Source organism: Triticum urartu, chromosome 1A (assembly GCF_056163025.1).
Source record: "Triticum urartu cultivar PI428250 chromosome 1A, HENAU_Tu73, whole genome shotgun sequence".
NCBI lineage: Eukaryota > Viridiplantae > Streptophyta > Magnoliopsida > Poales > Poaceae > Triticum > Triticum urartu.
In genome coordinates, this window is record NC_141873.1 from 213,973,411 (window position 1) to 213,985,834 (window position 12,424).

Below are 12,424 nucleotides of genomic sequence, written 5' to 3' on the forward strand. Positions count from 1 at the left end.
GTCGTTCTACGCCGGCCATCACCGCTCTACTTCAACCGGGACTCCTGCATCACCCCGACCCGGCGGCCTCGCGCCATGCTGCGGCCAATCATAGCCGCCCTGCCGCCCGCCGCCGCCGGCTTCATCTCGGACTCCGCCGCCACCGCGCCTTCACCGAGCGGCGTCCCCGACCTCGCGCGCAATCAGATTGATCACCCGCCCGCCGCCACGATCCGCCTCATCTACGCCGTGCGACAGACCTGCCCCGTCGGTTGCGCGCGCCTCCGCAGGCCCCGTGAAGACCGTCCCGAGTTCAGCGCACCCCTCTACCGATCGAGCAATGGGGTGTTGTTGCGTCACCCCATCGGGCCGCAGCGCCGCTGCCCCGTGGTTCTTCTCCCAGCTGCACCGATCCGCGTCACCGTTGTGTCGCCTCTTCGGGCCGTAGTACCGCGGCCCGCGGTCCACCGCCGCCCAGAGGCCGTCCGCTCTAGGTCGTCCCCGTGGCAGCACCGACCCTCGCGCCGCCACTGCGTCGCCCCCTCAGGCCGTAGTGAGCGTGGCACGCGGTCCACACCGCCGTCCAGAGGCCGTCCCCGCGGTTGCACCGGCCCGCGCTCCTCCGCCGCGCCGCCCCCTCGGGTCGTCGCGCCGCGGCCCGCGGTCCCTGCCGCCGCCCGGAGGTCTTCCCGCCGTCACCCCGACCTGCCCGCCGCCGCTGCGTCGCCCCTTCGGGCCGTGGCGCGGCGGCCCACGGTCCACTTCGTCGTCCACGCGCGTTGACTTCCCGTGGTATGCGTCGCGCCACCTCCCTTGGCGCGGGAACGACGCCGTCCGCGCCGGTCTTCGTCATGCTGTTGGGTTCTTCGCATACTTCGAGCACCACCGCCGCGCTCCTAACCTAGCCGCCGCTCTTCTTTGGCCGCCGCCGCCGCTATCCACGTAGCCGCCGCCCGTCCACCTCCTTCATCTTCGTCCAACATCAGCCCGTCACCAGCGTTGCCGTCATACCCCGACCACTTCGTCTACTCCGACAACCGCAAGCGACATCGGCCCCGCGCTGATTGACGCCGCAACCGTCGTCGAGTCCTTCTCTGCTGGCCTCTCCGACTCCTCTAACATGGCGTACAACTTGTGCAGGTCCTTGTCTATGCATGCTCGGTGCTGGCAACACCGATGTGTGCTTTCGTCCACGACGTTTCCCCGGGCCTGGCAAGCCTGGTGTGACCCTTCGTCAACTTCGTCTTCGTCCGTCTATGCATGCCCGATGCTGGCAACACCGGTGCGTGCCTTCGTCTACGATGTGTCCCCGGGCTTGGCAAACCCGCCGCGACGCGTCGTCAACATCTTCTTCCCGGCGCACCACTACTTCAACACCACTGCGCCCATGCTAACTTGGCGCCCCCTTGCGCCCGCGGCTCCACGGCGACTTCCTCGACACCGGCCACCCCGACTCGACATCGACCACGACATTCTTCGCACGGCTACCTCGACCACGGCTCCACCACCCACGCTCTCGGCTACATCGACAAATGGCACAAAGGGCTACCGCCTGCTTGAACAACCTCGTTGGTTTCCACTCCAGCCACGACTCCGCAATGCATCGACCGTTACGACTGTGGGAGGTGTCCGTCGGCTTGCCTTCGGATTCTTCTCCAGTCTCACCGTCTGCGTCGCTACCGTTGTGATTGCGGGGGATGTTGAGTATAATGTTTATTAGGGAAGACGAGATAGACTAGGATTTGTTCTGCCTTGTCTTGTACTCCAAGTAGATGATTGTACTCCTATATATATATGCCCACGAGGCTCAAGCAACACAATGAACTATTCCACCAAATCTCTCTCTCCCTTCTAACATCTAGCATATCCCCCCCCCCCCACACCCACCAGCTCGGTTGGCCACATTGCATCCCCTCGCGATGTCGGCGGCTGGGGCGTTGCTCGTGCTCCACGACCACCACCGCGCAGGCTGGGCCACCATCACCACCCCCGCCCCGCACCACAGGCCTGGATAGAAGGCCAGGAATCCCCGGGCTGCCGCCGCGTCACCTCGCTAGGAGAGGCGTGGTGGACAGGAGAGATGATACAGCGGGCGGAAATGAGAGGGAGTGGGTGACATGGTGAGGGGGAAATGAGCTCATCTTTGTTCACTCTGTACAGAACATGCACGAACGATGTTGGAAGAGCGTTCGCTTTTTTTTATAAAGGAAGAGCGTTCGCTTGGGGAGCCTAAAAATCAACTGTCTTATTTTTATCATTTGAGTTTACTAAAAGATGTGCATCAGAAGCCAGAGGCGTTCTCTCTTCAAGAAAATAAATATGTTTGGCAGAGCGAGGCTCCAGCTTTTGTTTGTGATCTTGTAGCCAACGATTCGACAGCTCTTATTGGTTAATAATAATGTAAAGCTCTCTTCAGTCTAGCATATTTACACCGGCGAATTCAGTCCATATTTTCCTTTCTTGGCGTAAGGCAAATCAATCCATCATATATAGCATCAGGACATTCCACAAATGAACCAAAATTACGATCAGATCCCCTCAAGGGGAGACCTGAAATCCATCCATCCATCCATCCCCGCTTGTTAAGGGAGAGGTGGCAAGACACCCCACTGGTGCAAGAGCCCCTGTCCGGTTGTTACCTCCAGCACCAGGAGAGCCAACACGGCCAGCATAGCAGCACGTCCATTCCATGTCTCGGCGCTCTTCGTCCAGCCCCACTCCCACACAATCACCGGAGGAGGCAGCATGTCGCGTTTCGAGTCGTAGACTGCTAGCAGCTCCTCCACGCTTCCAAGTGGCACCAGTGACTGCAAAGATAATTCACCATTTTTCACTGGAAATTCTACTGTGAACGAGTGTAAGTCTGCTTCTTGATTAAATTAAAAATTGCAGTTCCTAATGCCAATTCCTTCAGATTTACAAACTACTGGATGTTCAATTATTTAGGATATCGTTCAAGGAATCACTACTATGCTGACCACGGAGTGATCAGCGCTTTGACCACAATCAGATTTTCATATAAGGGGTGTTCCATCTAGGGCATGTTTTTGCATGTCACTTATGTTTAAACCATTTTAATATTATCTGCTGACCCTAATTCAGTATTTGGTCTTAAGTCTTATAATGCTACTCCCTCCGTTCCGATTTACTTGTCGTGGTTTTAGTTCAAATTTGAACTAAAACCACGACGAGTAAATCCGAACGGAGGGAGTACATACTAGTTACACAAAATCAGCTCCAATTTGCACCAGTATATTCTGAGTGATATAGGTTCATTGAATCACCAGGCCTGTGTTTAACTCTAGGTTGAAAAAACCACATGCATATTACTCCCTCCGTATCAAAATATAAGACGCTTTTTGATACTCCATTTGTATGAAAAAAACGTCTTATATTTTGATAGAGGGAGTAGAATATTGGAAGCTGACATGATTGATTCACATACAAAACACGAATAGAAGGCATTTTGCATGTCCTGTGATACTTGTTACCTGCCGAGCCTCAAGGTTGGAAACTGCCATTGCGCCAACATAAGGCAGGCTTTCGATAACAGCATCCGCCAGATCTGAAATGAATGTGGGCTCACAACCTAAAGCGGGAACTCGTCCCCAGTGCTTGATACCAGATTGCAAAGCCAGCTCCTTGTATTCGACGTCAATTTCTTCTAACGTCTCAATGTGTTCGCTGACAAAACTGAAGAGAGAAGACAAGAATAAACAGTGATGATTATCAAACTAATAGTTTAGTTTATAAGGGGCATACTACATATAGAGTATCACTTTAATTACGACAGCAGAAACCAAGTTAAGAGAAGTATACCTAATGGGAACTGCTAGAAGGCTCTTTACCCCTCTCTGCCCAAGAGCAATAATTGTCTCGTCAGTGTAGGGTTTCAGCCATTCCACTGGTCCTACTCGGCTCTGGAAATTTATGCCAATATGTTAGTTTAGAAGGCCAGATAAGACTTCAAATAAGACTAAGCATCATGTTTATCTGCTGCTGTACTTGGACTGGAGCAACCACCAAATCGATGTTATGCTAGCGATGCACACTACATAGGATCCCCATTTGGATGGTGATTGCAAAAGCCAAGGAGTACTGTAGTTGCTTACGTAAAATACACGGGGTATCAGCATGTGATGTATTGACCTGATAAGCAAGTGTACATGGATTTGCCATTCCTCTTTTTTCGAGCTCCTCCATGATAAGATCCACGCACTCTTCCATCTCTGCTTTATACGGATCACCAGCTTCTTCAACATATGCCAGAGGAACTCCATGAGCACTGAAAAATATCATAACCTGCAAATCTCATGTCCCATCAGGTATAATATTTCATTCATCAGAACAAAGAAACTGAAAAGGCTAAGATCTGTCTGAAGTTAAGAAAACAAATGGATGCAAAATAGGAATAATCTAAGATGTATCTTCATCAATCATTAGATATTTTTGCTTGAAGCTTATCATACTAGGGTAACTGCTGTAGAACTGGATGAGGCGCTTTCTTTGTTGCAGGACTTTCCCCTTGAGCATCAGCCGGGCCAAAGGTTCATCGTTCACGGCCTGCCCTTCTCCAAGAATGCGTACGCACAGATCATTGCAGAAGATGACGTCGACCCCAACACAGCACTAATCTGGGTTTCCAAAGCTCCCAACAAGGTGAAGGTATTTGCATGGCTACTGTTCAAAATTAGGCTCAATGAAATAGCAAATCCACTCTGCAAAGGTATTGGGTCCAACAGCTCCTGCCCAATATGTGTTGCTCCTTCAGAAGATATGCTACACCTCTTCCTCCTGTGCCCTTCTGCACGTCAGGTTTGGTGGCGGTTGGGGCTCATGCCGCACCAAGCTTGGGACGTCGGTGCACTAGAGGGGCTCAAACCTTCGGTTTGGCCCACTGTCCTCCTCTGTGACATCTTGACTTATTAGGAATGATAGACTACTCATATCAACAAGGAATTCCTTCTTTTTCGGGAGCCCATCCGAAAGGAATCTCAAAGTTAAGCATGCTTGGCTTGAAGCAATATGAGAATGGGTGACCGACCCGGAAGTTGATCCTAGATGCGCACGATTGAGGACAAAGTGCACAAGAAAGACTAGTGTTGGTCTGTGAGGACAGTCTCGATCCCGCCAGGCATAACGGCCGGGAACCGATGGCTGTGGCCGAGGCGTTACAAATGGTATCAGAGCCGACCCTCGCGGTTTCATGGGCTTGTGTGGGTCAGTGGCGCAGACATGTACATGGAACGTGTGGCCCGTGCTGGCACACGACATGGGCATAAATGGATGTTGGTATTGGCGCATATACGTGTGCCAAGAGGGGGCGGCCTGCTACGCCGATGAAGACATCGGTTCCTTTGAATGAGGGTGTATGTGACATCCTGGCTTAATAGGAATGATGGACTACTCATATCAACAACGAAATCTTCTTTTTTCAGAAGCCCATTCGCAAGGAACCTCAACGTCAAGCGTGCTTGGCTTGGAGCAATTTGAGGATGGGTGACCGACTGAGAAGTCCCAGGGGTGCGCACGAGTGAGGACAAAGTGCACAGAAAAGACTAGTGTTGGTCTATGGGGCCAGTCTAGATCCTGCTAGACATAACGGACAGGAACCGGGCCGGAGTGATGGAGTCAAACCCAGCAGATCACGGGTAGGGGGTCCCGAGCCGGTAGTCTTGGCACTATGGTAACAAGGACACAAGAGTTTACCCAGGTTCAGGCCCTCTTGAAGAGGTAATACCCTACGTCCGGCGTCGATTTCAAGGGGGTACAGAGTACATGTGATCTACAGCGATATCGTGTGTGTTTGAGTTGTTGTCTACAGCCCACACCCCTCGGTTTATATAGATACCAGGGGTGCCTAGGGTTTACATAGGTCGGTTACATCTAAGGGCAATAATGGAGAAGACTACCTCTGAATCTATGGAGTACACGCCAAGTCTTTGGAATCTTCAATCCTGGCTCTCCTGGGCTCAACAAACGAGGCCCACTTGGTTTATCTTCATGGGGGTCCTCGGCCCAGCCTATATGGCTGGGGGCCGACGTGGCTAGCACCCCCTAGTCCAGGACACCATTACGGAGTGTTATAAATCTATGTGACATTTTGGCTTAATATGAATGATAGACTACACATATCAACAAGAAATTCTTTTTTTTGGGTAGTCCATCCGCAAGGAACCTCAAAGTTAAGCATGCTTGGCTTGGCACAATTTGAGGATGAGTGACCGACTAGGAAGTTGATCCCAGGTGCGCATGAGTGAGGTTATTCAGATATTTTTTACCGAGGATGCGTTCTCCATAAAAGAAACTTCTGAAAGAGTGATTCCTATTGCTCCCTTACAAAGTTAAATATTCTACCCCCTTAAGCAGTTCCAACCAGAGCCTGTGTCAGGATGAGTGGCTAAATTTTATTACGCTATTAGTAACCTAGATGACAACGTTTCTGTCTTAATATATGCCCAGTTTGAAAATATTAAGCATTGGCAATTCGGCACACATAGATTGCCTGAAAGAATGGCCTAGTATTATATTTCATGTTACAGCAAGGAAATCGCCTCCAATATCAACAGCCTTCTACTACTTTCAGTCAAGAGAGCACACCAAGAACATGAAACATGGTTCTTACCTTCTGCGGTTTTGGAAATTTCAACAACTCCTTCTCGATCAAAGTTGTCATGGCCTTAATATATCCTTCACGCTGATACCAAGAAGGAATAACCGTATGTTGCATATTGACCAGATACTCATCCTCTCTAACATTGCAGCTGAATGTGTCACTCGTATAATCTTGAAAAGCGATGTGCAATTCATCATTTCAAATTACTGTACTTACCTGAATATGCTCTCCAGAAGACGGAGACTTGAACCACTGGTCGATATGGAGAACTGGGGGTAAAGAGGTAGTACAACAAGTTTTGTGATTCCATCCTTTTTTATCTGCAATGCAAAGAGGACAAATTAATATCTAGTGCAACGAAATACTACGGTAAGATATCTAAGTAATTTACCATATCTATAATAGCATTGATATTGAAAGTTTTGTGAACTTTGAATATTCTTTTTGTATGTTAGAAGATTTAAAACTGCATCTCAGATTACCATACTATTGCCAATCACAATCCAAAAGTAAATAATGTGTTAAAGAGTATTAGTATAGGTCTAGGTCTCTTTACGTAGTAATCTAGATTTTCTTCCTTGTACCCCAAGTCTATTGTACTATATTATATTTGTCCCATTGGCCATGCAGTACAATCTAAGTTGCCCCTCTAACATGGTATCCTGAGCCCAGGTTTAGTGTTTTCTGCTCCGGTGCCGCAACTCGTTTCTTCCCAATCGGATTGTTTTTCCCAGTGTCCACGGTAAATCTTGATCTCTCAGGGCTGATCAATTTTTGGTCTGATCCCCACCTCTGGAGTTCGTCCCTCTCTGTGACCATCAAAGGAACTCCAGACTTAGTCCCGACGGCGTCTGCTTACCTGGAGCTGTCACTGCCGCTCTTTGCACAATGCTGCTGCTAGCATTCTGCTCTTCCTATTGCTACCACTAGGTGCTGTTGCTCGCCCATCAGCTTGCCACATCTTGTGCTCCCGTTGCTGTTCCAATGCTATATTCAGCGTTTCTGCTGAGCTAGCTTCTATAAAAAAAAAGGTTAACATGGATCATTTCACCGAATCCGTCTTGCACATGCACCTTCCAATTGGTGTTGCATGCTCAACCGCTAGTTGCTACTCGTCACTGCTCCTTGTCAGCATCTCAACTGAACGGCCTCCTCCGTAGCCTCTTCTGCAAATACGATGGTTCCTGCATAATTATTGTTGTAATATGGGGTAGCGACTCGGAAAAAGTCGAGTCTGCAGTTGCGACTAGTCGCGACTCGCGACTCGAGTCGACACTAAGTTGAGTCGACATTTTTTTGCAACTCATCGACTAGTCGCGCAACTCGAAAACCATGGTTGTAATAAAATCTAGCTATTGCTCTCATTAAATAGCGCATTAGGCAATTTCCGTTTTTGGCACGTGCCGATGGAACCGCGCCTAAAGCCATCGAAGAGCTTAAATCTGCCGTTCAATGTCACCTTCTATCAGAGCATTGTCGGCAGCCTCCACTACTTGGTTCACACTCGCCCGGGCATCAGCTTTGCCGTCGGCATGGTGAGCCACTTCATGGCGGCGCCCACAAGAGAGCACATGAGCGCCGTCAAGCACAGGTACATTGCGGGCACGCTCCACTACGGCTGCAGCTACAGCAGGAAATCCGGCGACAGGGGACTCGTCGGCTACAGCGATGCTGACATGGCTGGCGACATCGACAACCGGAAGAGCACCTCAGTCACACTGCTCTTCTTCGGCTATTGCCCAGTGTCTTGGCAATATCGGAAGCAGAAGGTCATCTCGCTGTTCTCCTGCGAGTGTACATCGCTGCCGCCACAGTGGCATGCCAGGGCATATGGCTTGGGCAGCTCCTCGGCGATCTCCACGGGACAGATCCTCTCATCGCCAGCCTGAACAACAAATCTTCGATTCAGTTCTGCAAGAACCCGGTCTTCCACGACCAAAGCAAGCACATCGAGGTGCAATATAACTTCATCAAAAGGCTGCATTGAGGATGGAAAGGTTGCCGTCAACTTCATCGGCATCTGCGATCAGGCTCGCGGACATATTCACCAAGGCACTTGGGCGTGTCCGGCTCGAGGTACTTCGGGAAAAGATCAGCGTCATGCAGGTGAAATAATTGAGCAACAACTAGCTTAGGAGGAGTTTCTTGTAATAATCTAGACATTTGTGGTGTATACTACAGCTTGTGTTTTCTTTTTTAGGACTTGTTGAGCTGTGCCCTCAGTAGAACCCTCTTGTACTCTCTCTGTGTTCGTCTGTACCGTACCTTCATGTGTGTGTGTGCGCGTGCATTGTGAACTTGTGTTGGGCTGTTGGGCTGTGGTGGTTTGCTTTATCTATAAAGCGGGGCGAAAGCCTTTTTCGGTAATAATCTAGACGTTTCTCTCATTAGATAGCGCATTAGGCTATTTTCGTTTCCTTGTCATGGCAACACATTTTCTACCATTTGTTATCAGTAACTTCTGATACTGACAGTATTGAATTCATGCACCAACCAGTTGCTCCAAATGTCCAGACTCATGGAGAGAGGCGGGCAATGTACTCCCTCCGTAAAGAAATATTAGAGCATTTAGATCACTAAAGTTCTTTATAGAGGGAGTATTTCAATAGACAGAAACAAATGCCAAAAAATTGATCAATAAAGTAAACAGCAGAACCTAACTAGCGTAATGGAGACATGAAAAGCCCCTACTTGTTCTATAGCTTCCTCGGTGAAGGGATGCCAATACCGCATTCCCACGTACACCTTAGCAGGGATATCCTTTCCACATAATGCCTCCATAAGTGCTTCTCCCTGTACAAGGTTTCCATAAAATGGTAAAACCATAAAATGAATTATAATATAGGATGTATATAGTTTATGGGAAGATATGAATAATATAGGAGAAGTGAGGAGACCTTAACTAATTTACTTAGCATCATAATGATAAAATAGGTCAACGCCTAAGGGAAACAACATATTTTCTTGCTCAACATCAAATAGAAGTATTCTTGTCAGGTGACTCATTAACCCATCTAGTAGTGCGACATTGGCTTGAGGGAACATTACAAGAACGAAATGAGCCTAACTCAATTATTTGGGGAAGTGGATTTACAGCCCCACCACCTGAGTTCAAGTCCCCACGGATGCAAATATGGGTTCCTACATATACTGTATGGGTTTCCCCTATGGTTATTTTCTTCAAAACAAGTGAATATTATAAATGGTTAGAATAAATATTACAATAATTATTCACAACATGCATGGTTGTGCATTATGCTGCATCTTGCTCAGACAATTAGCTGTTGAACAGATCGCTATATTGTTAGGAGTTGTGACTCGTGGACTAGGCGTAGGTGGTTTCGAGTGATCTTATATTATGAGTAGCAAGCAGTTTCTTTTGTTTTTGTTTCACTTATGCTCCTTGGTGATAAGTGCAATTCCAGTGCTTCCTAGGATTATGGAGACAATCTTTTTTCAACATTTTACTGTCATTTGGGCAGATAGCTTTAATTCTGCTGAACAGTAGGTTTAATGTGTGATACAGAACTATTTTTTAGTTATGTTGTTCAGTAGTGAGTGAATTTCAGTAATATCCATTGTGTTAAGAGATTCACTTGTGCAGGATCCATGAGAAGTTAGCAATTAAGACAATACAAGATTACAATGCACCTGCGCATCAGTAATTTGTCGAAGAGGTGAACCACCACCTATGGATGCATAACCTTCCTTGCTCTTTGGCGCTCTTGCAACAGAAATGAATTGTGCTAGCGGCTTCTGCAGAAAGCGGAACACCCTAGGAAGACGGATGATATCCTGTCATAATGTATCATGAGATAGCCAATGAGTAGGAGAAAATAAGTTGCAGTGTGATTTCCTCAAAAGCACTTGTAAGGAGGCACATATGAACTTCTGAAGCTCTTTATTTTTTAGCTACAAAATGTATCCCATGATTGTAGAACTTGATGCAAAGCTCCAAGGTTGATTTGGCCTTTACAATTCGATGAGAAGTACTCCCTCCGTAAACAAATATAAGAGCGTTTACATCACTACTTTAGTGATCTAAACGCTCTTATATTTCTTTACAGAGGGAGTACAAAGTAAATTGTTGTACATTTCCAGGAAAATGATAAATTCTTGCTCCACATAATCTTTTGGGCGAAATGAAGACTGGGAAATATAGCAAGTGAAAAAACTTAAGAGGCTCATAATTGCATATGAGGATGGTAATTACCGGATCAGCAAAGAGATTAAACAAGAAAGGCTGGACATCATCAAGGGTCTCTGGGCCTCCAAGGTTTAGCAGCAGAACGCCGATTTTCTCATTGGCAACAAAAAGTTTCCGGATATCGGACTGCGCAGTGAGAACCGCCTCTGATGCGGATGAAGACGCACTAAAATGTTGCCTCGAGTCAGGTGGCGGCTGAGAAGACCTACCTAGCTTGCATTTGCAGGACAAAGGCTTGATGCGGCAACATTGCCCAAGACAAAGTCCCGTGGCGCTACCAATCGAAGAAGATTTAATTGAATATGTCCTCGAGAGACTGAGCCTGCTTGGACAAGGAACGGAACACCAGCTATGTAGGTATGCACTGGAATCCCATCTCCTGAACCAAAACCCCAAACCACCAATCCCCATTAGAGACCACATGCATCAAAACAATTAGTCCCAGCCGTATTAGGAGCTATTGGTAGTATTACCTAGATAAATTACGCGGTGCAGGCCCAGGAGCGAGCCTGACGTGGAGCATGGATATCCAAATTTGTTGGGAAACCGAGCGAAATTAGTACTCAGACAGGAGGGAAATCCGCAACGAACTGCATGGATAGGAGAAGACAGGAGATTCAGGATAGAGCAAAAAATAAGAGGTAATCGGAACAAGCCAGTGCATTTCGGGTTCCTTATCGCCTACCGAAGAAATCAAATCCGAGGAGGCGCGGAGGTACAAGAGAACCTGTTTGAGGTCCCTGTTTATGACGGGGAGGAGAGAGAGGATTCGGGCTTCGGGGGAAAAAGCGGAAGGACGAAGTGGCAAGTGGCAGCGGAAGGAAGCAATAGGATAGGGTTCGAATGTTGGAACGGTGGAAACTTTTCTAGAGATTTATTATTATATTTGATTTGATTTGACTTCTGATCAAAATATCTTCCCATGGGAGGGGCGCGCTGCCGGCCCATCCATTTTTGGTCCAACGTATGTCTCCTTCCCGCCGTTCCTTCCCGACAAAGAAAAACCAAACAAATCTCGTTTTACCTTGTAATACTTTTTTTTTCAGAAACAAAGTAACGAGTGTTGCCTGGGACGCGGACAAGGAGCTCTCGGCGACGCACCTCCCTGAAATCCACACGTACATTATAGTCTTGGGATGGATGCTATTAATGCAATCTAACTTTGCTTTGAACCTATATGGATAGATACTCACTGATATATAACAGATGAACATTGAATCACATTTATTAGGCCCCCATGACTGTTGTGCAATTTGCGAGCTTGCTCGGCTGGAGCAGAGTAGAGCACGTTCATGGCAGTCCAGCATGACCTGGTCGGAGGATGCCAGCCATGTGCAAGCCCAGGTCAAGGATGCCAGCCACGAGCATGAAGCCCACAACCTCGACCAGGCGATCGTGGCGTGTACTGTTGCCGAGGCGAAGCATGGCCAGACCAAGCTTGATGTCGACGGGAAAGACCAGAATGCGGACATGCAGCTGGAGGAAGCAGCCTCAGTCTAGGAAGTGATGCCGTCTGCGATGCTACCGCTGGCCGCGGGAACGCAGACCACGGAGTTGGCGTCCAAGGCAGACGCGATGGGCAAAACGCGGCAAGCACGGACGACGGCTGCCTAGATTTGCTC

General features: G+C 48.3%; 1 protein-coding gene across 2 annotated transcripts; it reads right to left on the reverse strand.

Annotated features, from left to right (window-relative positions):
• Positions 1-2,418: 2,418 nt before the first annotated feature.
• LOC125552085 (ferrochelatase 2) lies at positions 2,419-11,657 on the reverse strand. 2 transcript variants are annotated; one of them, XM_048715555.2, is made up of 11 exons: positions 11,488-11,657; positions 11,276-11,392; positions 10,809-11,181; positions 10,247-10,390; positions 9,287-9,388; positions 6,812-6,915; positions 6,605-6,731; positions 4,129-4,281; positions 3,799-3,899; positions 3,471-3,672; positions 2,419-2,786 (listed from the first exon to the last, which is right to left on the reverse strand). In XM_048715555.2, exons 2-11 carry the CDS (start codon positions 11,323-11,325, stop codon positions 2,562-2,564), a joined length of 1,581 nt encoding a protein of 526 aa, XP_048571512.1. In that variant the 5' UTR covers positions 11,326-11,392; positions 11,488-11,657; the 3' UTR covers positions 2,419-2,561. The 2 variants fall into 2 exon arrangements, with proteins under 2 accessions (XP_048571512.1, XP_087373474.1); XM_087517348.1 differs by lacking the exon at positions 9,287-9,388.
• Positions 11,658-12,424: the final 767 nt, after the last annotated feature.

What these genes read in the sequence shown, in the direction of transcription:
- LOC125552085 (XM_048715555.2), bottom strand. Translation starts at nt 11,325, where the DNA reads ATGCTCCACGTCAGGCTCGCTCCTGGGCCTGCACCGCGTAATTTATCT. An exon ending in GACAAATTACTGATGCGCAG is followed by an intron (nt 9,389 to 10,246) that starts GTGCATTGTAAT and finishes AACCTTGTACAG; the next exon opens with GGAGAAGCACTTATGGAGGC. An exon ending in CCGAGGAAGCTATAGAACAA is followed by an intron (nt 6,916 to 9,286) that starts GTAGGGGCTTTT and finishes TTTGCATTGCAG; the next exon opens with ATAAAAAAGGATGGAATCAC.